Below are 25,993 nucleotides of genomic sequence, written 5' to 3'. Positions count from 1 at the left end.
ACCCCCAATTTGTACAGTAGTCACATGCATAATCCAATCGCTACAAGTCTGAATTCTGAGCTTGAGAGAAGTTGAAATACCAAAACAATCTAATTTATTCATACGCAGTTGCCTAACTTTGAGCCAAAGCCTCATCCGCTCTCAAGAACGCAGTCCTCAAATGACCCTTCCCACCTCTGTTGGCCCTCGCAAACCAAGGCACAAACTTGATCCCCTTGTCTAACTTCCTCCATGATCTCGCTAAATGGTCTTTACCTACCACTCGATATGCTTGGTCATCCTTCAACTCGTTGAGAGCGTAGGCTGATTGGTCCGCTTGAAGGAGTATCACCGGAATACCATGAATGATCTCTTCAATCTCGGTGAATGTCGTGTTGGAGGTTATACCGACCCCTTCGAAGTGTTTGTACGCCGCTTCGATAGCCTCGTTATCGTATGCCTCGGCGGTATAGACAATAGGACCCCTTGCGACGGTCAGGGTATCTTGCCCTGTTGCGATGTGCGGGGCGAGTAGTCTGATAGGCATGTTAAATGATTGGGTGAGGGACGAGGTACTGGCGAGGGAAAGGGTTAGGAATCCAGGTTGGACCTCTTCGGTGGATTCGGATACCTACAACACCAAACGACTAACGATCAGTCCTGTCCTGGATGATTCGATGAGTTGATCGTGATAGATGGTGAACTCACTTTGATGTTCTCAGCATAGTCAGGCTTTGGCAATCTGACATTCCACTTCCATCCCTCTGGAGCCTTAAAATCCCATTGAGTAGCCCCGTTCCATGGCATATCGCTTTTCATGGTGACTGTGGCGGATTGGTTGTTGGGCAAAGGGATGGTCCGAGTGGCCGAAAGGAGGAGGTATATGTTCAAATTGATTGTTTTCTTGTCTTCGTCGAGGTCTACAGACCATGTATAGCCTCCTAGCATCCCTAACTGGCGTGACACGTTGCCAGGACAACAGCATACTTTTGCAATGCATGCGTTAGAGCAGTCTGAATAGCTCGAGAAAGAAGAAGGGAATAAAAGGAAACACTTACCTTCGAACCAGTCGTGTCGGATCTCATCCTCATTACCCCAACTAGCTTGCTTGTTCGCATAACTGAATTGGTTTCCTTCCAGATTGCCACCTCCAAGTGTGTTGTTCAACAGACAGAGCTCCAATACATCTCTGATCTTTCCGCTAAGCTCATGGGAGAGAATACGCTCGGAAGTCATCATCACCGCGATAGAAGCGCATGTCTCGGCGTAACACCCTCCTTCGCCCGTTGACTGTGGAAGATGATGCGGGATGGGCGAGAAGCCCTCAAACTAAGCCATAGATCGATACATTCAGTCTCTGATCGATCGGAGTGGACAATCTCGTATGGACAGACTCACTCTGGGCTCAGTACCGAATCCCCCCGTAGCGTACATCTTGTTATCAACCGCATCTGACCATAATCTTTTAGCATCGTTTAAAAACGCTCCGCCGAGATCAGCAGCAGCGGTTAAGAGGTAGAATGCTCGGACCGAATGACCTAGAACATCTTCCTGGTCATGTATCGGTTTATGGGCTTGATGATACCTATCGTATCAACAAGATCATCAGCCTTTCGTTTCATTTCCTGTATTTTGAGTTGTAGACACTATGATGTATAGTAGACCTACCAGACATCCTCAATAGTGTCCATGGTAGGAGCCACTATCTCATCCTTCCTCTGCTTAGCTTCCCACACGAAGTACGTCTCGCCATTCTGATCATCCCTCTTCACCCCTCTGGCTTCTAATAGGTATTTAGCGAATTCCAAGTGTTTACGATCTTGCGTCAAGCTGTATAATCGCAGTATGGCTAGTTCAAATTCTGGATGTCCCGGATACCCGTGTAATTGGTTTTCCGCTGGCCCAAATTGATTCATGAAGCACTCGACGTTCTGTATCATCCCTTCTGTCAGATATTTTTCCCGAGCTTTGTGCTGGCAGACAGGGTGAATCTTACCTTGATCATCACATCGATGAACTGTCTGGACCCGGTATACCTATAATGAGCTAAAGCAGCTTCGAGAAGGTGGCCCGCGTTATCTATATAGATTCTCCTATTAGCTGACGACCGCAGAATCCGATCAAGGCTGAAGCTGCAATTCGGCTCACACATCTCATGCAGATCTCTCAGGTTCTTGAACCTCCCCTCTTGGTCGACTGCGGTGAAGTAGATGTTCAAATATCCATCAGGCTGTTGGGCTTTCTCTATCATGTCTACCAATTCTTGGATTGCCGCATCGAATTCACAGGCGTGGGAGAACCGTTTTGCATTAGGAGAGGAGAGGAAATAGCAGGCTCCTTCGATCCTACAACGCAGCACGAGATCAGTCGGACTCGGTGGATGGTCAGAAAATATCCGTACCATTTGCCCACATCTGATTCCCAGAATAGTGACGGAGGGATACCATCGGTCTATCAGAACGTCTCTGGTTGTAAGCTGGTAATCGCACCGCACATAAACAGTCGCAAAAACTGCTCACCCTTGCCTTGCCGCCGTATAGTCTTCGAACATCATACACCGGGTGCCATTTCAACTTGAACGCATCGTAACTTCCCTGTTTTTTCAGCTGCTCAAGCTGAGTCTTGAGGACCTTGTTCGCGTATAATGTACGAAGTTTGCCGTAGAACGATTCTGGCTCGATGGCTGGCGTCACCAAAGTCAGTCAAGTTTATCTCTCTACTTTGATCTCCCACGTTGCTCACAAGTAAGACTATAAGTCTCTTGAGGTCTGTGTCTTGTCAGAAAACTACTGTAATCCTCCTTTGAATGCCCATTGACTCCGTTCAGACCATTATGTCCATTGGTGTGACCATTTACTTTGACTTGTCCCATCCTTGCTGTTGGGGCTCGTGATATGTGATGAAGGTGGACTTGTGGAGTAGGTCGAAAGTACAGCTAAGTCCCCGCATACTTAAGTGAAATTGGCATCCTTGTCCAGCGACCTCATCGACATGGGCATGATGGATCAAATGGAGAGGTGCGCGTATGTCAAGAAGGACCGAGGGTGTATAGAGAAGGACCGAGATATCCGGTGTCACTTTCTTATCACATGCTCGCGCTTGATGTCGTAACCGTGACGTGAGACTCGGCGATCGAATGGACGCGCCAGATGGGACAAGGAGACAGTCGTTCCGGGTGTGATTGGTGCAACTGGCCAGATCTTGGGTGCCCTCCCAAACAGAGACTGTGTCAGGCAGCCAATGCACGAGTGTTTGTACTGTCATGCGTCATGCATACAGTAGACAAAAAAGGCACTGAACGTCTCGACGACTCAAACGCACTAACGGGGAAAATGTTCTGACTTGTTACTTGGACCCATCGCTTTCAGCACTCCGATGTGCCCACTACACCAAGTCATCAATACAAAAAGAACTTAAACAGCTATGATGCTGAATCAATACTTATCTGTCTATCAAAGGGGGGCAGCACATAATAGCTTTACTCCATTAGCCACGGACAACGCCTGAGCCATTGGCTGTACAAATGTTGTCCCACTGCGGTGAGACGCTACGAAGGTATACAGAGTCTGGAGAAGATCCATCCATTGATCAGTTTTGGCTACGTCCATGAGTCTGCTCTGCAATTTTGTGGATGTCTGCATCAACTCGGTGACGATTGAAGCGATGTCATACAGCTTTTCGACCTGAAAGATTCGTCAGCTGACTTTGTCCATGGCATGACAAGAAGTGACGCTCACGAAGCCGCACCCATGAGCCTCTAGAGCATTGGTGCTCAACCTTCGACATATCAGGACAGTAGTGCTAGCTACATCCACCACATACCCCACGCCGAGCTCCTCATCAAGTCCATCCCCAGCTATACCATGTCCAGCGGCTAATCGCCAAACTCGATTTCGCAGCCACTGCCAAGTGATCAACAAGTCCGCTTGTTGAACTTCACTAAGTCCCGTAAGTGCTATATCGCTTCCAAAGACATGTGTAGGTGTGCCGTTCAATGTTCGCAAGATAGATCGCACCCGTTCCTTGGTCAGCGTCGTACATGTCAATGGGTCACATTTCCCATTCCAGCATGAGACGATATCGGAATCGACGAATGAAAATAGCTTGGCTAGATGAAGTAGCGTCCGTGAGGCAAGATCTTGTGATGCATCCAAGGTTGTGAATGTCGGTGTATGTAAAGATCCGTGGAAAGTGATACTTCCGAATCGTTGTAGAGCATATGCACTAACTTGTGACATTAGTAGGTACTTTTTTTCATATCGAACCGCACTCACCGCTCGGTGATTCCCAGTACCCAATACAGCCTCATCCGCCTCCTAGCTTCGTCTGGCTCCACACCGGTATATGTCCTGACTTCATCAAGCCTCAACAGTTCTCCGATACCTATAGCCTCCTTAAGTCTGAGCCTAGCACCTTCAGCATGACCAAGCTCAAACATCGTCCCAAAAAGCATATAGCTGGTCGTAGCTCCTTCTACACTGGCTTGAGAAGCCCAATCCCACTTGGATCGCAAGCGAATGACTTCGTCCATCAATGTCTTGCTTTGTTTGGCCCGTGTCGGTCTGTTCTGTACTTCCTCAGGCTTCAGAGGATGTATCAGGGAGAGCGAGACCATGGAAAGTATCAAAGCTACGAAAGTTCGATTTTGATGGGATTCTACGTCCGATAGCCTTCCCATCACATACGTCCGAGGAAATATAGGTATCATTGGGTATACACGCTCGAAGAATATCTCCAGCTGCGGCTTGACCAAGGTCTCGAGAGTGAGGGTGAGTATCGGAGATATATCTTCAGGAGGACAAAATGGCATAGACCATGGTAACCCAGTGAATGGTGAGGGTGTCGATCCAAGGATTGAGAAATTGTTGTACGAGGGTTGAGCAATCTCAAGATTGTTCGGCGGTGTCACACCTTGAGCGAGCAGTGAGTACAAGTCGGCGTTGTCGGACAATGACAGATTATTCCCACCAGTCGATGCGTCAATTGCCATCGGTGCAGGACCCGAAGCTGTACAACCTACGCCGTCAAGTAACCCTAAAGCCGATGATTGAGTGACGCCGGGACTCGTGTTCGTCTGCTGATTATCGTTCGGACCCTTGTTGTTACCATTGAGTGCCGACGCCCCACATATCTCATCCCACAACCCATCGATGACAGCCGAGGCAGATTGTGTCTCTTCTGGCTGCCAGGTCGAGGAATCCAATTGCCCCGTATGAGCCGACTGTAACGTTGTTCCGATATTCGCCCAAGTGTCGCTCATCCAGGTGTGCAGTGAGTCTTCTCGGGATGATCGGACCGGCGAAGACGATCGAGAGATGCGCTGAGGTACATGCTTGCCAAGTAGTCTGGGTCGTCTACCGGCTCTGATGCACTTGTCAGCAGCTGGGTTTGATGCACACATGTCTCTTCATTCACCTTGGTACAGGACCCTTGGGCATGACTGGATTTAAAAACGAGCATAGAAGGTCGGATTTCTTGCATGTCTGACACGGCTCCATACCGTCACACTGTACATTTGCAATTGGTGAGACAAAAGCTGGTCTAAGAAATAGTTCGAGCTCACCTTGACTTTACGAGTATGACATTGATCACATGCCCGCTTGATCGGTTTGAAGTTCTCCGGCGCTTGTCGGACAGACTCCATCGTCTTCGTCAGAAAAGACGTCGCGATGTTGTGCAGCAAAATCAGAAGGACCGATAGAGTTTTCACTCTCTGAATTGTAAAGGCATCACTCGTCCTTTGTATATATCTGGGATCTTTAACAACTTGTACTGGACATGAAGCTGCACGGTACTCATAACCTGCGCATAACCTGCTCGCAGAATAACGAGACAGGTACCGCCGCAATGTACAGCTTCGGCCCTTTCATGAGCCGGCAATCAGCAACGGAGACTTTTTAGAGCATGTGATCTGTTGCCTTACGGTATTCAGCGCAACATTACCCTCCCCGGCTATGATTACCGTACACCTAACACGAGAAGCGCCGAGCTATCTGAACTCTTCACCTTGATGAAAATCGTTCGATCGAATAACCCTCTGCGAGGAATGCTTACTCCAGCTTCGGCGACACTCGAAAGATGTCGTCTGCTTTCTGCTTGATACGCTGAAGGAGCTAGAAGAGAATCATATATAAGTTTGATATAAGAGTTCCCATGGGATCCCCAAACCTCACTCAACAGCACCAGCTGATCACCGTCCAAGATGAAGCCAGAACAAGTCGTCACAACTCATGCTGCCTTAAGCAATATCGATACCGAAACTCTGGAGCTCATCCAGCAAGCTCAGGAGGCCGATGCTGCCGATCATCAACTCACGATCAGACAGGCTCTTTCGAGATACAAGAAAGCGGTGTTCTGGTCAATGATTCTGTCCTTTTCCTTAGTGATGGAGGGGTACGTCCATCTGACAATCCCAAGTGAATGAAGCTGATCATCCATTTGGGATATAGCTATGACTTGGTCATTGTGGGCATCATCCATTGAAGATCCTAACACGGGATACGCTGACTCGTCCAATGCTCCCAGATCAATTCTTTCTACGGTCAGACCCAGTTCAAAGAACGATTCGGGGAAGTCCAGCCCAATGGTACCAAGATCATCACAGGTATGTGCCTCTCACTAGGCTGTTCTAATTTCTTTAAGCTGATAAATGAGTTTGGCTCCAGCGTCATGGCAATCTATTTTGAGTAATGTAGCAGTTCTCGGTCAACTCACCGGCTTAGTCATCAATATATGGACCCAAGATCGTTTCGGTGCCCGACACACTATGATGTTTTTCATGGCGTGGATGGCTGCTGCTATCTTCATTCCTGTCTTTGCTCCCACTCTACCCGTCTTAGCGGCTGGTGAACTCATTTGCGGGATCAGCTGGGGTATCTTCCGTGAGTGTTGCATTGATTGCCCAGCCTCAATATGCTGACCACAAGATCTCTTCCGAGAACAGAGACACTATCGACTAGTTATGCGAGCGAGATAGTCCCGACTGTTCTGCGACCATACGTAACTGCTTTCGTATGCATGTGTTGGGGGCTTGGTTTGTCAGATTCGTAATCTCATCAGACATACGGCTTCGTGAACTCATCAACGCTCCTCAGGTATCACCATTTCGTCCGCTGTCGTTCGAGGCGTTGTTGGAATGGAAGGGGACTGGGGTAAGCCCGTCTAGAAAACACCGCCCTCACCCGCTGACCTCCTCCTTTAGGCTGGCGCCTTCCATTCTGTCTTCAATGGATCTGGCCTTTACCCCTATTCATCGCGGCCTACTTGGCGCCTGAATCACCATGGAACGCCGTTCGAAGAGGAAAGCAGGAACTTGCCCGGAACTCCTTGACCAGACTTCGAGATCCGTCGAAAACAACCGAACGAGAGATCGATGCAACTCTCGCTTATATCAATCATGTCACAAACCTTGAAAGAGCAGAAACCGCAGGCAGCAGTGTCTTGGAGTGCTTCAGAGGGGTCAATCTTCGTCGAACTGAGATTGTAAGCGCATTCCGTGTCTTAAATGCGATGAACCGCCACTGAAATCTCCTTTGCCGTCAGAATTGCGTCGTATGGGCCGCGCAGATTCTCTGTGGTAATGCTATCCTGGGCTACTCTGTTACATTCTTGCAAATGGCGGGATTCTCGGAGGTTCAGTCTTTCAACTTGAACATCTCCCTCTCCTGCTGCTATATCATTGGAGGTATTCTGTCATGGTTCCTCATGGCCAGATTGGGACGCGCTACTCTGTACATGGGTGGTTTAGCTTTCATGTTTATTTGCCTCGTTGCCAGTAAGTCACCGAGAGGTCGTTTGGGCATTGCTGATAGTATTTTTCAGTTGGAGGACTTGGCTTTGTAGGCTCAAAACAAGCGAATTTGGCCATTGGTATCCTTTTGGTCATCTCGACACTCTGCAATATGACCACCGTCGGGCCAGTCTGTTATCCCATCGTAGCCGAGACACCTTCCGGTCGATTGAGATACAAGACCATTACCATTGGTCGATTTGTATACAATCTCACGGGAATCTTCAATAATTCCGTCACACCCAGGATGATTCAAGCCAGTGGTATGTCTCCATTCACTTCATGACGAAAATAATATTGACAATAAAGACGAACTCGTAGCCTGGGGCTGGGGAGCCAAATGCGCTCTGTTCTACGCCGGCACCAATTTACTCTGCTTGATTTGGTGCTGGTTCCGACTTCCTGAGACAAAGGACCGACCATTCGGTGCGATCGATCTCTTGTTCGAAAATCGTGTTCCTGCTAGAAAATTCAAGTACACCAAAGCGGATCAGTTCGCTCATACATCTGAGGACCTCGACCATATCCATTCTGATGAGAAGAAAGTCGAGATTGAACAGCACGAGAGGGTTTGAAAACTTTCCTCCGGAATCGGTCACCTATGAGTGGAAACAAAGTTTGTGGGGATTGGGGCAGGTTCCCAAGGAGAGTCATGGAATGCTTATTGGAGTGAAATCCTTTCATTTTATCGTAATTCTTGTTCCTCGTTTTAGGGTCGTTCGGGCTGCTGGTGATCTCGTATATTAGTGTCGTGGAATGTGTATGCATACTTGCAATATTATCTGAAACATCCGGCTTTCAAAGCAGGCCGGACTCAGATAGTCTCTGGCAGCCAACTGAACATGACGAAAGCTGTATTACTCTTAAAGTGACTCATGTATGTGTTCCTATGTGTTCCTATATCACTCTTTGTGCTACTGCGCACCTTCTTTCCCTGCTTTTCATGGCGTCTATCCTGTGATACTCTCTCCTCCTCACTCCTCCCTTATTTCTCCCACTGCCGTCTCTGTTTCCTCCCTGGCCATGCCTCTCCATGGCTCTCTTCGCCTTGACTCACCTCTTACACGTCCTTCCGTGGCCTGGTTGACCATGCCTCATCACATCCCCAATCCACAGAATAGATCCGGCGGAATGGATCGCTCACTTTGGTGAACCAGCTTTGACAATCCCAAAGCGGCTTGAAACATTCGTTCATCTGCATATGCCTCATTATACCATGCATCTGTACATATCGCATCTCAGGCTCTCGCAAATCTGGAGCTACTCACAGAAGCCTCATCCATTGTTTTTTATACTCTATTGTACCAGACTTCAGCATTCTCTTGCACTTTCTCTTCATCAATCACCGATCCGAATACGGTGCTTCCTTTACCCCACAAATCCCCAAACATACCCACCCCATCCTTCGTGAAAATGGCTGTACCGCTGGCTTCTGGTCTGCCCAACTTTCCGTCCTTCTGATCATTCTCATCCCACTTGTCTGCAGTATATATCCCAGTCCAGTTGAATAAAGGGCCGTCGAAGTGGGTGAATACCATATGTGAGATCCATAACTTGTCCACCTCAGTCAGGTAGATTGGACCGGTCACGTTAAGAGGTGTGTGTGTGATTGCATCTTCAATTAAACTTCCGAGAGATTGGACTTGTGCTACGTTCAGATCTCCGTATCCTGCATCGTGGTACCTACCTTCAATGTTCACTTTGAAAGGTTTGGGATCTTCTGGTACATCCGGGTAAGACGGTAGACTCTCGAAAGTCTTTTTAGCAATGACGTCTTCCCAATCCAAAGGATCTTCCACCTGTAACACCTCGTCCAAGATCATGTTCGCGATGATCTCATGTAGCATGGTCCCGAAGATATCGTCATTAATCGCTATCATGAATCCCATACCTAGATCTGGTAGTCTGACCATGCGTGACATTTGACCCGGTACGCTGCCGGTATGACCGTGAACTCTGGTTCCTCGGTAGGTGTACATCCATTGACCGAGACCGTACGTTTTAACACCTTCTTGTGGATAGGTGGGGAGTCCATTCATGACCGAATAGCCTGTTGTGACTGTTTCGATGAGTGATCGGGGCAGAATGGATGGTTGGAGAAGCTCTTTCACCCAACTGGTCTAGATAAGGGTTAAGCGGGACCAATAATCTGAGATTGTCACATAGAACTCACCATATCATTTCCCGACATTATTACTCCTCCAGCACCAGCTTCGAACAACCCATCTCCCTCGACCCACCAATCCAGACAGCCCAGTTCGCCTAAACAGTCCTTACCCATTTTATCTAAGCCTTGCTCAAAGCCTTTCTTACAAGCGTTGAAGTCCACGCCCTGACCTAAGAACCCGTCACTTCGATGTCCCGATTCCCTCGCTTCGGTGGCGTTGTAGGTGGTGCTGCTCAAACCGATAGGATCGAAGACATGTAATTTGACGTATTCCGGTAGAGTGAGGTTCGATAGTCTCTCGACTACCAGCGCTAGAGTGATGTAATGATCGTTGTTGTATTGCCAGTGTTGACGAAGTTCGGTCGACGGTCTCAGGTTCAGCATGTTCGATACGACGTCCATAGGAGAGATAACACTGTGTCATAGGCTTTGTCATTGATCATGTGAGCCGGTGGAGTCAGATGGTGAAGCACCTACCCATGAGCCTGATCATGTCTTGGTAGACCAGATCGCATGGCTGATGCACTAGATCAGTGTCGAACCGATCAGGGGAAGAACCAGTCCACTCACAAGCCAAATCGATCAGATCTACATGATCGGAAGCGTACTCATCCATCAACTTCCATTCTGGCAAGATATCCTTCACCTTGGTTGACCATTCTAGCTTATCTCCATTAGATATGATAGTGTTATTCTCGACAAGCAGGCCGATGGAAAGGGAATTGAACAATTTGGAGTTAGAAGCGATAGCAAAGCGGGTCTATCAGCGAAGGGTTCAGCAAGTATCGGTAGGTTCAAGACCGATAACGATGAATCCACTTACATCGCCGTCTACCTTATTGCCGTACCTATCTGCTTGTCCAAAAGTGACAACTTGCAGATTCCAGTCACCATGGACTGAAGAATGGACGGAGGAATCGGGCGAAGCTGCTAAACCTATTGTGATCCCCTTGACTCCCCACTTGGTCCTAAGGTCGTCGATCTTATCGATGAGATTTGTGGTCAGAAGAGATGCATTTGGCTTCGAAATAGCCGAGAAGGGTTGTTGTGGGTTGATTGATCCCGATGCGAAGGTGAGAAAGAGGAGATGACTCAAGATTGAGATGAGCATCTTTGACAATCAACGATGTGGGTAGAGTGCGATGATAGTGAAAGAGTAATTCAGTGCCATGTACGCTTTACGTAGCAGTCAGGACCTTTTTATACCTGTCAGGTCTGCTCTAATAGGTATGAGTCGAATTACGAAGCAAGAGTATATTTGAACCAGGATGAGTATATGAATGGATAAACGAGAAGATCAGGAAGAAAGGAGATAAGATGTCGAGGGAGCTATGACGGCATCTCCTCGGAGTTGCCCGTTTCTATCTGCCCGCCCCACTTATAGCTCTCATTCTGGACATGATAGCAAGAGGATATTACGGAGGGTAGAAGCATAGTGACCATGCTGTATTACTGATATAGAGTGCACTGGATACAATTCCCTACACCAGTCATCATTCGCTAGAGCAAGACGACATGGCGCCACGATGAATCACTACTGTGTCCGTAACGTTTCGCTGCTTATCTCATTCGTAACTATGCCGATTCCTGCCCGAACGCTTGTTGAGACCTGGGAGCAGTACATACTACAAGTCATTACCTAGGAATTTGTATGAATACAACAGATTATGGGTCTCGTCCAGTAGTCAAGCATCGAACATCAATCTCTACGTAAACATGAACACCGTTTCATTCCACCTAATCCCGAAGACAAATACATCTGAACTTCTGACCGTATCGCATGATGAGATGGCATAAACGATTGTGAGACAGATGCAATTGATCTGAAACAGTTTCAATGCTGCGTTCCGAATGGTTGAGAGGGTACGGTCGGCACGATGGCCCCGAGTGTTCTCATGGGCGCTTCATTGTGCTCCGCTCATCTCTATTTCTGGTGGAGGTGGGAGTCATCCACAAATCTGTAGGGCGAGCCGAGAGGTATAGGGTGAAGCAGCTCTAAGGCATGAGAATTACTGCTTGAAGTCTTGATCATCGATTCGCGTCAGACATAAGCTGACGCAGAAGCCCAGCATCCACGTTGACAGATGCCTTTCCACTATCGAGCGCTAAAAGTAGCCCCCAGACATTTTTCACCGCAGGCTGGAGGTCAATAGTCGTTGGCGCAGATGTTTGCGCCTGTTGATCTACACAATTCCGGAGTCATCATCAGCAAAGTAGGCCACCTCATTTCAATTGGTGGACAAGCACCTACTATCATTTTGGGACAGAGAAATTTCAGGCTGACTGTCTGGTGCGATTGCAGTCAAGTCGGTATTGAGTGATGCTATCCATTGCGATATTGCTTCTGATCCTATATTTGATTATGCCATGTCAGCGAAGGTAGCTATCAGAACGATGAAGCCTCTATAAGCTTACCAAGATGATCGACGTTCCCATCATTATTGCTGCTAGTGGGATCAAACAGCTGCTGGAGGTTTATTTGTGGAATTTCTGCTGCACCCGTGCGACCAGACAACACGCTTTCGGTAGAAGTTGGGGGTTGAGTCACGCTGTAATCAAATTGGAAGGCAGTGGTGTCTGGATTGGCAGTGTTGGTAACCTCTGGAAACGGCCACTTCAGATATATATCCAATGAACCATCGCCGTCGGATGTATCGACTTGAGGACTTTCGATAGCTTCCTCGACAGAAACGGCAGAATTCTGCGATCTTTGGTCTGAAGAAACGAGCTACGATCAGTCAAGTAGGCTATCGATATCTGTGGATATGAGCCCAGACGTACCACGGGTACCCGAGGATATTTTCAGATACTTCCGACTGCGGTTGCGACAAGCTAGTGGACTTCTGCCTGGTATATGATCTGCTATGACAGTCCATTTAGAGCCATGTTCTTCGTAAAGCTGTAACAGCATGGCATCTTCCATGCTTGCCCACGGTCTCTTTGGCGTGAGTTCCGGATTCAAAACATCCCTCCATCTCTTGGATACCTGATCATCTTTACGACCGGGGATCTTGAGAGCTGCAAGAAAGCGATAGTTGCCAGGACGTACAGTCAGTGCTACGTGTTCGCCCGAAGCAGTTTGATCGGTTGGCTCACCGATATCCTTCCATTGTGGACCTAATTGAGCATACAAACTCTTTAACTTCGCATCCTCCTCTGAAGACCATTTCCCTTTACGAAGATTAGGATCTAGAGAGTGGAACCATCGTTTCCTGCAATCCTGCAAGACTCACATTGTCAATCAACTTCTTGAGGAGCTGTGACAATTTCGAATAGGCTCACCTTGTTCGTGCGCTGGCCTCCCACAGCTGCTGAGACCGCAGACCAAGCGGATCCTGGACCTCGAGAGTAGCCGTATTGCTTCACAGCTAATATAAGAGCCGCGTCCTCCTTTTGGGTCCAAGGGCGACGCATAGCGGGACATCTGCTACTTGAGCTCGGGACTGTGTCTTGATCAGAGCTCATTCTTGAGGGTGGGCGTGCTTTGTACTAGCTCAATCTGCTCGATATCGCTTACATCCGAAGGTTGCGTCGGTCGATGAGAGACGTGTCAATGGTGATTACCGGAGTGCAACGAGATTTCGATGATGGGTGAGAGAGATGGGGAGAGCATTCAATCAATGATAGTTCAGAAACACATGGGGGGGTAGGAGAGTTTGACAGGGCCCAAAGCCACGTGGACGCCGTAGCATTAACTTATCGGTGATTCTGTGGTCGGGGAATTACACGTTGTGTCCCTTAGATGACGAGCCAATAATACATAATTGATTGGTTCAAAAAGGGAGCCGGGTCAATTCATAAGATAGTCTGTGTGTCTATGAGTAATTTGATTGAAGTGAGAATCGAGAGCCGTGTATGATTGAACCGATACATCCACACTCCCGACCCGAGAAAGCTAGGTCAAAGCTACGTTCAACGAGCTTCAAGCGAAGAACGAGACGACCAGTACTCGGCTCAGGTGCTTTTTTTATGCGATGAGTAATTTGCCAGGATGGCGGTGTCATGCATGGTGACACGGCTGGAATGCAAGAAGTGCATATAATGCGACGATGCGCCCATCACTACAAGCCAATTCTTCATCACCATTCAACTTCATCTATCAATCTTCACATTCAACATGGCCATTGAGAACACAAACATCCACCCACTTGACCCCGCGACCTCGGTTGAGCTTGCTCTTGCGGTAGAGTTGGTCCGTAAGCAATATCAAGTACCAATCCATTTCAAATGTGGGGGGTTGGAAGAACCTCCCAAAGCGGTGCTTAGAAAGTACCTGACCGCCGAGCATGCTGGACAAACGCCCACGCCCATCAACCGATGGATCTTCATGTGAGTCGCTTTCGGTCAGAGGCTTGGACCGGCCACTGACGTTCAATACCAGGATGTACTACATAAAGCAAACCCCTCGATTATTCGAAGTCATTGTCGATGTTACCGACCGCAAAATCGTTCACCAAAAGGAGTTGCCTCGAACTCTCCACGCCCCTGTAGACAGAATCGAGCTTAACGAGGCCGCTCAAGTCGCTTTAGCAGACCCCGCTGTCAAAGCTGAGCTTGAGCGATTGCAATTGGGAGACAACGTGGTAGTTGTAGACCCATGGGACTACGGAAAGGACGACGAGAATGAGCAGCGACGACTGACTCAAATTTTCTTCTACACCAGAAAGTGAGGCCAATCTTGCCTGTTATCCCCTCATTTCCTCGTGCTCATTTGTTCTTTCTTTCACAGCCCTAAGAACAACGATCCCGCTTCCAATCATTACGCGTTCCCTCTCGATTTCATGGCTGTCGTCGATCTCATCGAGATGAAGCTGGTCAAAGTTTGCCATTTACCTTTAGGTGGAGAGGAGATTACCTCGAAGCACACCGGTCCTAGAAAGCTCGGAAATCCCGAAGAACCCGAGTACGACCATCGGCTGCAGAGCAAACCTGCTCGAACAACTCTTAAACCCCTTCAAGTGCTTCAACCTGAAGGTGCCAGCTTCAAACTTACTGGTAGACTCATCGAGTGGGAAAAATGGCGATTCAGAGTGGGATTCAACTGGCGAGAAGGGATGATTTTGCACGATGTGTGGTTCGACAACAGACCTGTGTTCCACAGGCTCTCGCTAGCCGAAATGTCAGTACAGCTTCATCGCATGCAGACGAATTATCTGACCTGATTGTTGCAGGTTCGTACCTTACGGCGATCCACGAGACCCTCTTCACCGAAAGGGTGCCTTTGACATCGGAAATGTTGGTGCTGGTATCACGGCGAATGATCTATCGCGTAGGTATCATCTCTTCCGTATGATCTTGCCATATATACATATATACTGACTGCGCCTGTGTAGTCGGATGTGACTGTCTAGGTCTCATCGCCTATCTTGGAGGTCATGTTGTCAATGCCCACGGCGACGTGGTCGCTAAAAACAATGCTATATGCATGTGAGTGGGCTTTCTCCCCAGGTCATCACACTGAGCTTCCCAGCTAATCCTTATTCATAGACACGAAGTTGATGCGGGTATCCAATGGAAACACACCAACCACCGAACTGGCCAAGCCTCAATCGTCCGAAAGAGACAACTACAACTCCAAACCATTCTTACTGTAGCCAACTACGAGTATATCTTCTACTGGATCTTTGACCAATCAGGAGAGCTCGAGTTTGAAACTCGGGCTACTGGAATTTTATCGACAACACCCATCGACCCGGCTAACAAGGACAAAGTCCCCTTCGCTACGCGAGTTGCAGACGGTGTTCTCGCTCCTTACCACCAGCACATCTTCAACTTGCGAATTGATCCCTCAATCGATGGAGACGACAACACTGTCTCGTATGTGGACAGTCTGCCGATGCCTGCAGACAATAAATTGAACCCATATGGTACTGGATACATCACGAAGGAAACACCCATCACTGAGTCGGGCACGTTCCAAACGGATCCCTACAAGAACCGAGTTTTCAAAATCTCCAACCCAGGAAAGATCAACCCGGTGTCATACAGTCCTGTAGCATACAAGCTAGTCCCGATCGCATCCCAGGTTCTACTGGCTGCCGACGACTCGTGGCACAATCGAAGAGCTCATTTCACCGATGCTCCTGTTTGGGTTACCAAGTACAAGGTCAGTCGAAGTCAAGCTTGACCTGTTGGAGATCATCTCGCTGACCCTTTATCGTAGGACCGAGAGTTATTCCCTGCAGGCGATTACACAAACCAATCGTCCGGAGCAGAGGGTATCAGGGACTGGGTCGCTCGGAAAGATAATGTAGAGAACACCGATGTTGTCTTGTGGCACACTTACACTTTCACTCACAATCCTCGACCTGAAGATTTCCCAATCATGCGTGAGTCGCGAAGCTCACGCTCTTGCCTTTGATGTCCTTGGCTGAATATGCTCTCCCACAGCTGCCGAGTCCGTGAGAATCGCACTTAAACCTGTTGGCTTCTTCAACTACAACCCAACCATGGATGTACCACCCAGCAATCAAGAGTTTAACAAGAGTACTGCGTGAGTTGCTAACTCATAGTGGCCGTCGACGTATCTAATGCCTGCTTGTTACAATAGTTACGACTTCACGCTTCAAGTAGGGGCTGATGGAGTCTTGGACTCAAAGATGAACAGTCTTTCCGTCAACGGCAGTGCGGAACATGCCACTGGCAGTTGCTGTAAAAAATAGACATCCAAGCAGTGAAGCTGCAACCAGGTAGTTGTTATTGTAATGGGGTTCTGATCCCTTGTAATGTGAAAATATGCATTGCTTCTCTTGGTCAATCGTCCATTACTGTTCAAGAACGACAACCAATAAATATTTTCGGGTGTAATCAGTGAGACGCTGTTACAGACGAACAGAATCGTTCCATACGTGCCTATCGATAAATCGAGAATGCCAGTCAACGCAGTATTATCACAGTGTGCTGATGATATTCATTAGCGCCCGCAAGCGTACGTCCGAATGATGAGAGATATATCAGCATATTGCAGCATGAAGAACCACCCTGCCAGAGGTTTTTGCAGAGACGGCTTGTCGGTCAGGATGGCAATGGCAAAATGCCGAAAGATACAAGATCAAGGAGCACATTGCTGTCAGCTGTGAACAGCAAATGGTTTCCGCTGCTCCAACGCTTCTCCCAAGCCACGACACTGCTTGGCAGTATGACTAGGACTCTTGCGGAAAGGTCAGCAAGGAAGTTGAGGCATATCTTTGGGGATTACCAAAAACTTTTTACCCTCTGGTGAACACTGCGTATGCAAATTCACGTGACTTGCAATCCAACGGTTGAGCCGTGTCACTCTGTCATACTGCACGGCATCCCCTCCACAACAGCCAAGGGGGAAAGACTTGTGGGATGCCGTTTTTCGCGAAGGATGTCGTGCATCGTCATTGTAATGAACGTGTGAATAAGCTTGCAATTGACCCCGCCAGCTTGTCTGTTCTTTCCTATAGGGCGGTGTCATAAACGTTCAATCGACCTATGGCCCGGTTTCAAGCAACCACCTCACGTGAAACCTTTACAGTTTCGATCATGAAGTATTTTGCTCTGCAAGAATGATCCCAACGAAGTCTCAGCAAGTCAAATCATGGCAAATACAAATCGACAAGTAGTGGGTCCCGGTACGTCGTCACAGAGTTTCGCCAACACCAGTCGCTTTGCAAGTATGATGAGCTGACAATTGTTTAGCAAGCATTTTTGGGAGAAACGTAGTCATCTCGCGAGGTCATGTTTACATGGCGGGAGCCATAGGAGAAGATGAAGATGGAAAGTTACTGACCGGCGACATTGGCGATCGTACAAGAGGGGCAATGAGAGTAGTTGAAAGGCGACTGGCGACAGTTGGTCTGAATTTAAGTGATCGTGCGTTACTGTTGTTGCTTTCAAGGATGAGGGGCGAGGTCCAGAAACTGATTCCTATCACGACTGTAGTTGTGCATGTCACGATCTATCTATCAAACTACCATAAGGATTTTGAGGCCTTCAATATTGCTTACGCGGCGTGTTTGCCAAAAGACGCTGCGCCACCAGCTCGAATTTGCATAGGGGTCGCCGATTTGTACGAAGGTACGGACGTCGAGATTTCAGCGGTGAGTAGGCCATTCAAGCGGTTGTAATGTGATGGGAAATCTGATGAGTTCCGACGATAATTCAGGTTGCAGTCACTCGCGACCCACTTCGTTATAGTTTGTAGAGACCCTGACGCTTCTTTGCATGTGATCCCAAGTAAACATGAAATCATGTCAACTGAGGTGTCCAGTTCAAGAATGCCAATTCCACCTTCTCCACACTGCAATAGTCCGAAGAATGACTCATCCGCACTCAATTAACCTTTTAATCAACTGACAGAGTGATAGCACACACCCATATCTGTACCAAATCAGCCGCTGAGTTGATGTTAAGTTGTAGCATTATTTTCACCTTATGAGCACTTCGTGCCTCCAGCTATTTGCACGGTGTAGATGAAGGAAATCTAATCCTCACAGATCTAATACCCAGCCCTCTGCATGGGTCATGTATGCCGTTGCCATTAAATAATCACCGCCATTGACTTTGCCCCAGCTCCTCTCTTGTGATTGCCGGAGTCAGCGTCATGCAATGAGCACTTTCCCTGCTTCGCGCCATGGCTCTGACCTTTGCTGGATTGCGATATATTCGCTGCACCATTAGAACATCTGCACAGACCCGAATAGCGATTCTGGCACCCAAAGTAGCATCTCCTTCCTGATTGTGAATGCATAGTCACGGGTTTCGGAGCAAAACACACGAGGAAACAGATATAAAATCAATACAAAAACGGGTGGAATTTAATGGAAGGAAGAGCTATTGAGAAGATCACACACAAGAATGAATGGAGGGCTGGATAACCGATGTAATCCAAAGGTCCTTGGTCCTCCTCCTTAAGAATGGTAGTGCCGGACCCCAATCAAGAAGGCATGGACGCTTTTTCTCCTTGGCACCATCTTATCAACCTTAACCCCATAGCCATCGATTGAACTTTTGGAGCTTAGTGACGGGTTCGCTTTCGACTCGGTCATCGTCGATATCTAAGTCGGTCCGTCCAGCGTACAAGGGTACCTCACTAAGTGGGGCCATAGCCGGCCTCTTGAAAAGCTTGTACCCGATCAAAGCGACGAAGAAGATAGCGAAGGAGAAGTAGGCGAATATGAAGTTGGCAATCGACCAGTGCCCTTTGGTGAATACAGCGAAACCGTTGGTGAAGAAGATGATCGTGTAGAAAAAGAGAGAGCCGATCGAGTAGTAGTATTGATGCCTTCTGAACCAGGGTCGCTGATCGTCGGTGACTCCTTGAGCTTTCTGAGCTCGTCTGAATCGGATGTAGATGATATGAAAAATTCCATAGATGAGCAAGTTACCGCATCCCACGATACTGGTAAGCCAGGTGAAGACTGTCAAGGAGTTTTTGGAGGCAGACATGAAAGAGATCCATGTGACTACCCAAATAGCAAGTACACAGAACGTTGGCACTCCTCTCCATGTGAAGCGGAAGAGCTTGGGTACCTTGCCATCTACGGCCAGAGCATAGAGAGATCGACTAGAGGCATAGAATAGCTCTATGGCACAGGACCATGCGGAAGTCAACAGGACAGCGTTGATGATGTGGGGTAGGACCGGAATGTTGAGACGAGTAGCACCGATGACGAATGGAGAGGCACCGGCACCTGGCTTGTTGCTACCCAGATCAGGATCGTTGTAGGGGACGAGAATCCCGACGGCGAGTACACCAAGGATATAAAATACCGCAAGTCGGTAAATAACACGCTTGAAGACAGATGGGAGAACTCTTTGAGGGCTGCGGGCTTCTCCCGCTGAAAGCGCGATGTAATCAGGGCCTCCAAAAGCAAACGCAGCTTGCACGAATACCGACCAAAACCCGAGGAAATGGCCTAGAGCATCTGCTTCAGCCTGTGCGGTTTCATAAGCTGTCTGGACGAACAAACTTACCCCAGGATCCCTTGGCGATGTACTCGTTGAAAGGTCCGGGGTCCTTCCAATATCGGAACCCGAATCGATCTCCTTGCGGATTACCCCCAACCATCGCAACAACTGCGAAGATGTCAGCTAATCAAGTCGTATCCAGACGGAGTATGAGACTTCACTGACATGTGAAGGTGATAAGGCCCAAGATGAGTATGATCTTGAATATGGAGAAGTAAAATTCTCCTTCACCGTAAATTCTGACACCGAAAATATTGAAAGCAAGCAAAGATGAGGAAACGATTGCAACGTAGACACCTAGGGCGGGTTTCGTTGATCAGCTAGTTGTTACGGAACTCATTGAGACAAGATATACCCACCAGCATTGACTTTGTCGGTCCAGAATTGAACGATGGTAGCGACAGCCGCCACTTCTCCAGCCGTGGACAAGGCGTTGGTGCAGGTGTAAAGCCAACCGAGGGCGAACCCCCATGCGTCGTCAAGATAAGCATGTGCGAAGACGACAAAAGATCCATCGACTGGTAGCCAAACTACCATTTCGCCAACCGCGTTGAAAGTCGACCAGACGAGTAATGCGTAAACGGCGTATCCGAGAAGCAGACCAAGGGGTCCCGCTCGAGCAAGAGCACTGCCAGTCCCGACGAAAAGACCTGTTCCAATCGCTCCGGAGAAAGCCATTAGTTGAATGTGTCGGGGAAGGAGGTGTCGCTGTGTTCGCTTGACATGAGCTTGCAAGCCATCGATGGGTCCCGCTTGGCCATCTTCGGCCTCGACAACGTCGTGTGTGGTATCAGTGGCGTATACGTGCTTATCATCGGTCGTGCCAAGGTGCTTCGCGTCGCCAGTAGAGATCTCTGTGTTAGAGTTGCTGGACATGGTTGCTGTGCTTTGCTTGAATGACTTGGAAGCAAGCGTTGGCATCGCAGAAAAGCTGCATCCGACATGGCCACTTATATGCCTCGACAGCATAGGTCAGCATGGTTGAGCTGCGTCAATTTCATGGACATTCTTCCAGATAAAGAGATCTCAGGGCCTTGAGCCGCGTAAGGTATATGCACCCTGAAGCCGTGTCAACATGGTTGGCTGCGACACTTAGCCGGGTCAGAAGTAACGTAACAGGGCGATGTTATCAGTACTCCCCGATGATCTGAGCGGTTCGGTACGGCGGTGATAAAGGACATCTCCCCACATCGAGCAGGCGTCAAAATATATAGGTAATACATTTCAAGAGCTGAGAACATCATAACACCAATCATTGTACAAGGCTTTTCATCTTTCGGTTTAACATAACACTTTGAATATATCAATTGTGATACTTGTTCAGGATGGCAGGTCGACCCCAAAACATCGACGACAATGTTTTCTGCATTGCGGATCTCATCGAGCACGCTGAGAAGCGAATGTCTAAATCCGCTTTCGAATATGTAGGAGGCGGAGCAATGGATATGATAACGTAAGTGATCTCGTTGATATCGACTCCCTCAAAGGTTGACTCTGATCTCATATAGTACCAACGACAATTGTCATTCCTTTGATCGCTATCGACTCCTGCCGCGGGTCATGAAGGATGTCCGGCATGTTGACCCCTCCTCCGAGTGTTGGGGTGTTCCAGTGAGCACATACTATAGTGCCGCACTTGCTGACCATCGTCCTCGCAAAACAGACAGACTTCCCACTTGGATTCTCACCTACCGGTCTGCATGGTGTAGCGCATCCTGATCGTGAATTGGGGGTATCCCGTGCCGCATCCAAAGCCAATACACCTATGTGCCTCTCTAGTTGGGCCAATTCTTCGATTGAAGACGTCGTAGCTCAAGACATCAATCGCACTGGTGCATATGCTATGCAACTCAGTGTGGTAGAAGATCCTGAATCAAATCTATACACTATACGGAAGGCAGAGGGTAAGTGGTTGCACCTTGCATCGTCGGTGGATGGTCCCTGACTCTCAATCGATGTCATAGCCGCAGGGTGTAAAGCCCTTTGGGTCACTTGCGATCTTCCAGTCCTTGGGAGGCGCTTGAATGAGTTCAAGAACAAGTTCAGTATCCCAGAAGGACTCACAGTGCCCAATCTCTCACCTAACATCGACTTCAAATCAGGTTACGATAAAGGCATGACATGGGAAAGGGTACAATGGTTCAAAAAACATACTCGTATGCAAGTGTGGTTGAAAGGAAGTGGGTGTACACTGTACAGATTCACTGTCAGGACATCCCCAGCTGACATTACATATAGTCATGGACCCTGAAGACGCTGAGCTCGCCGTTCAGGCTGGTGCGGACGGCATCATTGTTTCCAATCACGGTGGCAGACAGCTAGACGGTATCAGCTCCACTCTTACCGCGTTACCCGGGGTCGTAGAGGCTGTCAAGGGTAGAATACCCGTTCATTTTGATGGCGGTATCCGGAGAGGTACAGACATCTTCAAGGCTTTGGCTCTCGGTGCCGATTTCTGTTTTGTTGGCCGGATAGCTTTGTGGGGACTTGGTGTGAGTGGTGGGCCCTCGGTCTTCCAAGCACTTGAGCTGATCCTCTTTTGCCAGTACAACGGAGAAGCAGGAGTGTCACTCGCCCTCAAGCTCTTGTATGACGAGTTTTATGCAACGATGACGATGATTGGAGTTCAGAAAGTGAAAGATATTGGCAGGAAACATCTTGCCTGGGTTGCTGCCGACGGATCTTTGGTCAGGCTTCCAGAGATTGGACAAGGGCCAACAACCAAATATATCAAGGCTCGGCTATAGGATTTTGACCTGAGCGGGCGGCGGCAGAACGTTTTCTAGGGGGGAAAGACCTTGGTAGCTTTGATATGCAACGTATGATTTCAAACTGACCAGCCGTGCAATCTCCCAGCTACAGTCTTTGCTGGTGCAATTGACCCTTCTTGACCATGTGAAGCATACTCGATGCCTACCTGTTGTGATCATTGCCTGGAGCGGCTATGATTAGTCTATTTTCTTCGCGCAACATGCATGCATCACTCGCGGTTGTTATGGTCCTTCTGGCATCGTTCAAGCCCCGATGCATGGCTATGCAAAGTTTGGCTGAATTGGTGTCTGGAAGGAGAAATCCAGTAAGTTCATAATCAGCCTCCTCCATGTACTGGGCGAGGTCATGCTTTGGTCATGGGAGCTTCGAGAGAATCCCGAAGTGATGTAGGTAAGTATGTATCGCGGCGACTAATTCGCACGTCGGTCCGAATGATGTTGGAATCAGCAGAGTATACGGGCGGCGTCAAGAAGGCTTTGGTTGCAGCGCGAAATTGACGCAGCCCGCCAGATCTGAGCCATATTTTTGACTCGGGTCATCCCTCAACCAGTATATGATGCATTGCAGCTCCACAACGATAGAGACATAGATCATTAAGCCGCAATCTTTCCAGTCAACTCGATATCATTGCGATCTTCAGCTGATTATCCATCATACACTTTGCACTATGAGTAAACTCGATTTCACCGTTGCCGTCACCGTGGAAATCCCTCCCGCCAGTGTCGACGAACTGCAACGCCGATTCAAAAAGGTTCATTATCATCCCGACGGAAATATCGATGCCTCTGCAATCCCGGAAATACAACTCTGGCTTACTCCAAACTCTGGCTTGCCAGCAAGCATACCATCAATCAAAGATCTGCCAGCTCTCAAGCACATTCAGCTCGTCAGCGCAGGTGCTGAAAAGGCGTTAGCTACGCAACAGATGCAAGCTTACGCGACCTCACCCGGGAACGCCACGCTATCTACTGCTAGTGGTCTGCACGTCCTATCCATTCCAAACTATGTCATCGCACAGATGATCAACATATGTAGTCAAATCCCACGACAAATTGCCGTGGGACGAGTCAGTGCGAATCCGTTCTCTGTTCCGATAGCTTCAAGACTGACAATTGTCTCCTTAGTCGACGAAACGATGGCATTCGGCGCAAGAAGTAGATGAAAGTGGTGGTGAGGTCTACTATAATAGGATGACTAAAGGCAAGACCGTTGGCTTCTTGGTGAGTGTAATCAAATGCCTATTAGCTCTCCTTCATGCGCTGATAGGACTCAGGGATATGGTGCTCTTGGACGTGAAACGGCGAGACTGCTCCAATCTTTTGGTATGAAACTGATTGCTGCCAACACGTCTGGCAAGGCGACACCCCAGGCGACTGTAAGTGTATCGTAACTCTTCAACGGCTAGAAGAATATCAAGCTCACTCAGTGAGACTCAACTTTCAGTACATCATTCCTGGGACAGGTGACGCAGATGGTAAGTCATCTGTTCATCATTCGTCCCATTGCTTGCTGAATGTTTCTTCTCGCAGGCTCTATCCCGTCGCGCTACTACTCTACCAAAAATTCCAAGTCTTTAGAAGAGTTTTTGAAGCAGTCAGATGTACTGGTTTGCAGTCTCCCCAGGACCGACGCAACCGCTTACTTCCTCGACAGCCAGAAGTTATGTGAGTTGCCACGATATCTTGAATGTCGCTGACAAATTCTAGCACTTCTTCCCAAGGGAGCCGTTTTCATCAATGTCGGTCGAGGAAACCTCATCTCTTCTGGTACGTGAAAAGCCACTGTCTCGGACACTAAAGACTCGACGTCCAGCTGACCCACTTTGGCACTCTCTAGAGGAACTGCAAAAAGCTCTCGACGTTCCTGGCGCGCTTCTTGGAGCTGCTATTGATGTCACGGATCCTGAGCCATTGCCCGACAATCACTTCCTATGGTCTCACCCCAAGCTGCTCATCACTCCACACTTGTCCGGCGATACCGAGAATGAGCTAGGGATTGCCGCCGATATCTTTTTGGCTAATGCTGAAAGAATCGCCGCTGGTAAAGATGTTTATAACAAAGTTCATTTTGCCAGAGGTTACTAGAATGACATATGTTCACGATGAGAGGGACGCTCAGAATTGATGTTGAGTTCTGAGTGAATGGACATCAATATCGCATTGTTACATGGCATGTAGATTGTGCGCTCGAAGTATCGATGCTCGGATTAGATATCGGCGGTATACTGAAAGGATATGTGCAAAATATCATATAATATTCTATGCTCACTGTCCATCTGATCTCCCGTCCGGTTTAAGGCGTTTCCAGCCCACTCGCCTGGCTCTCCATACACCCATTATATTCGTTCTGAGTTGTGTAGTCAGGAGCTCACTGGCTTTCTCATCGTCCTCTGTGCCTGTAGCCTCCAGAGCATACACACAGTCCGTCCCGCCGATAGCTATCATCCCTTCCGCGATGCGAGAAACTACCGGAAGTCCTTGTGCGACACCTTCAAGCGATCGTTTATTCGAAGGCCTCTGATGGAAATCTAAGGTAATGGTGAATCTTTCCAGGTTTACAACTATTTGTTGGCGGTGATGTTGCAGGATCGAATCGTTGAGCGATTGTCCAGTATGCCCAAAGAAATTGTCAACTTTCAGCATGACATTCAGCCTCTTCATCTTTTCTCCGAATGACCAATCTAACGATCTTGAAAAGAATGAATCTATTGTCGTCGTTGTTCGAGAGGTTTGAATGCTTGAATCGTTGTCTTCGAGATAATACATGTCCAGTTCCTCTAATAATTCTGAAAAGGCCACGAGCAGAGGCACCAATTTATTATTTTCCTCCAGTATCGCTAAACGTAATCTGCAAGGCATCCGTATATCCTTACTATCTTTGCGAGATATCTGCATTATCTCTCTCAGAAGCCTCCCAGATCGCATGATACAGCACAGGTCTAATTCATCAATCGGGCAACCGAATATGCCCTGCCCCTCAATCCAGCATCTGTAAAATCCATTGATCCACCTCGCGTTCTCAGGCTCGTCGTCATCCGTTGCGTAGATAATTGCGTATTCGACACACCTCTGCAGTTCCCACTCTTGAGCGATAGGTATCTTGCAAGCCTCTAAATCTCTGGTGTAAGGTGTACCGCAGGCTATGTCCATGGTATCGTCGTACTTCTCCCAAAGGAGCATCTTGGTTGGGGAGGAATCTAATGGGTCTTTGTGGTCTGGTGTCTGCATGATGAGATGCTCGTCGTCTTATTGAGGGGACCGAAGCGATGGGAAGAATCTAAGAGCTTTTGATCAAGGATGAGGTCGTCGGATCTTTTCAAGTCAATGTGGTGGATCAGGTTGGCATAATAA

At 48.3% G+C, this 25,993-nt stretch overlaps 11 protein-coding genes across 11 annotated transcripts; 5 read left to right on the top strand and 6 right to left on the bottom strand.

The window, feature by feature from the left end:
- Nucleotides 1-112: 112 nt before the first annotated feature.
- On the bottom strand, nt 113-2,851 carry I302_101602 (uncharacterized protein; the record flags this gene model as incomplete). The annotated part of the gene is made up of 10 exons (XM_019186986.1): nt 113-610; nt 688-965; nt 1,038-1,308; nt 1,378-1,564; nt 1,648-1,910; nt 1,976-2,058; nt 2,128-2,324; nt 2,381-2,430; nt 2,499-2,662; nt 2,722-2,851. 10 exons carry the CDS (start codon nt 2,849-2,851, stop codon nt 113-115), a joined length of 2,121 nt encoding a protein of 706 aa, XP_019049864.1.
- Nucleotides 2,852-3,431: 580 nt separating this feature from the next.
- Nucleotides 3,432-5,417, bottom strand: I302_101601 (uncharacterized protein; the record flags this gene model as incomplete). Its single annotated transcript, XM_019186985.1, has 4 exons — nt 3,432-3,662; nt 3,717-4,203; nt 4,254-5,342; nt 5,395-5,417. The coding sequence occupies 4 exons, from the start codon at nt 5,415-5,417 to the stop codon at nt 3,432-3,434; spliced, it is 1,830 nt and encodes a 609-aa protein (XP_019049863.1).
- Nucleotides 5,418-6,181: 764 nt separating this feature from the next.
- I302_101600 (uncharacterized protein) lies at nt 6,182-8,343 on the top strand (the record flags this gene model as incomplete). The annotated part of the gene is made up of 10 exons (XM_019186984.1): nt 6,182-6,372; nt 6,429-6,444; nt 6,505-6,583; nt 6,645-6,860; nt 6,923-7,012; nt 7,074-7,130; nt 7,181-7,461; nt 7,522-7,753; nt 7,801-8,031; nt 8,090-8,343. The coding sequence occupies 10 exons, from the start codon at nt 6,182-6,184 to the stop codon at nt 8,341-8,343; spliced, it is 1,647 nt and encodes a 548-aa protein (XP_019049862.1).
- A 714-nt stretch (nt 8,344-9,057) lies between these two features.
- On the bottom strand, nt 9,058-11,046 carry I302_101599 (uncharacterized protein; the record flags this gene model as incomplete). The annotated part of the gene is made up of 5 exons (XM_019186983.1): nt 9,058-9,888; nt 9,942-10,350; nt 10,413-10,452; nt 10,506-10,695; nt 10,759-11,046. 5 exons carry the CDS (start codon nt 11,044-11,046, stop codon nt 9,058-9,060), a joined length of 1,758 nt encoding a protein of 585 aa, XP_019049861.1.
- Nucleotides 11,047-11,963: 917 nt separating this feature from the next.
- Nucleotides 11,964-13,400, bottom strand: I302_101598 (uncharacterized protein; the record flags this gene model as incomplete). Its single annotated transcript, XM_065869313.1, has 6 exons — nt 11,964-12,118; nt 12,187-12,285; nt 12,351-12,650; nt 12,717-12,953; nt 13,032-13,155; nt 13,218-13,400. 6 exons carry the CDS (start codon nt 13,398-13,400, stop codon nt 11,964-11,966), a joined length of 1,098 nt encoding a protein of 365 aa, XP_065725385.1.
- A 652-nt stretch (nt 13,401-14,052) lies between these two features.
- Nucleotides 14,053-16,597, top strand: I302_101597 (uncharacterized protein; the record flags this gene model as incomplete). The annotated part of the gene is made up of 9 exons (XM_019186981.2): nt 14,053-14,264; nt 14,317-14,601; nt 14,665-15,054; nt 15,107-15,204; nt 15,269-15,362; nt 15,423-16,041; nt 16,099-16,264; nt 16,326-16,428; nt 16,486-16,597. 9 exons carry the CDS (start codon nt 14,053-14,055, stop codon nt 16,595-16,597), a joined length of 2,079 nt encoding a protein of 692 aa, XP_019049859.2.
- A 902-nt stretch (nt 16,598-17,499) lies between these two features.
- I302_101596 (uncharacterized protein) lies at nt 17,500-18,105 on the top strand (the record flags this gene model as incomplete). The annotated part of the gene is made up of 4 exons (XM_065869312.1): nt 17,500-17,533; nt 17,601-17,774; nt 17,844-18,001; nt 18,067-18,105. The coding sequence occupies 4 exons, from the start codon at nt 17,500-17,502 to the stop codon at nt 18,103-18,105; spliced, it is 405 nt and encodes a 134-aa protein (XP_065725384.1).
- A 779-nt stretch (nt 18,106-18,884) lies between these two features.
- On the bottom strand, nt 18,885-20,747 carry I302_101595 (uncharacterized protein; the record flags this gene model as incomplete). The annotated part of the gene is made up of 4 exons (XM_019186980.1): nt 18,885-19,819; nt 19,878-19,979; nt 20,037-20,168; nt 20,231-20,747. The coding sequence occupies 4 exons, from the start codon at nt 20,745-20,747 to the stop codon at nt 18,885-18,887; spliced, it is 1,686 nt and encodes a 561-aa protein (XP_019049858.1).
- A 449-nt stretch (nt 20,748-21,196) lies between these two features.
- Nucleotides 21,197-22,618, top strand: I302_101594 (uncharacterized protein; the record flags this gene model as incomplete). Its single annotated transcript, XM_019186979.1, has 6 exons — nt 21,197-21,324; nt 21,380-21,482; nt 21,535-21,775; nt 21,836-22,051; nt 22,110-22,363; nt 22,418-22,618. The coding sequence occupies 6 exons, from the start codon at nt 21,197-21,199 to the stop codon at nt 22,616-22,618; spliced, it is 1,143 nt and encodes a 380-aa protein (XP_019049857.1).
- A 692-nt stretch (nt 22,619-23,310) lies between these two features.
- I302_101593 (uncharacterized protein) lies at nt 23,311-24,727 on the top strand (the record flags this gene model as incomplete). The annotated part of the gene is made up of 7 exons (XM_019186978.1): nt 23,311-23,709; nt 23,768-23,863; nt 23,917-24,018; nt 24,087-24,117; nt 24,173-24,307; nt 24,350-24,409; nt 24,480-24,727. The coding sequence occupies 7 exons, from the start codon at nt 23,311-23,313 to the stop codon at nt 24,725-24,727; spliced, it is 1,071 nt and encodes a 356-aa protein (XP_019049856.1).
- Nucleotides 24,728-24,907: 180 nt separating this feature from the next.
- On the bottom strand, nt 24,908-25,870 carry I302_101592 (uncharacterized protein; the record flags this gene model as incomplete). Its single annotated transcript, XM_019186977.1, has 1 exon — nt 24,908-25,870. One exon carries the CDS (start codon nt 25,868-25,870, stop codon nt 24,908-24,910), a length of 963 nt encoding a protein of 320 aa, XP_019049855.1.
- Between the last annotated feature and the right edge of the window lie 123 nt (nt 25,871-25,993).

This window comes from Kwoniella bestiolae, chromosome 1, assembly GCF_000512585.2.
Source record: "Kwoniella bestiolae CBS 10118 chromosome 1, complete sequence".
NCBI lineage: Eukaryota > Fungi > Basidiomycota > Tremellomycetes > Tremellales > Cryptococcaceae > Kwoniella > Kwoniella bestiolae.
Note: the sequence above shows the minus strand (reverse complement) of the source record. Positions and strands in the feature narration are given on the sequence as shown.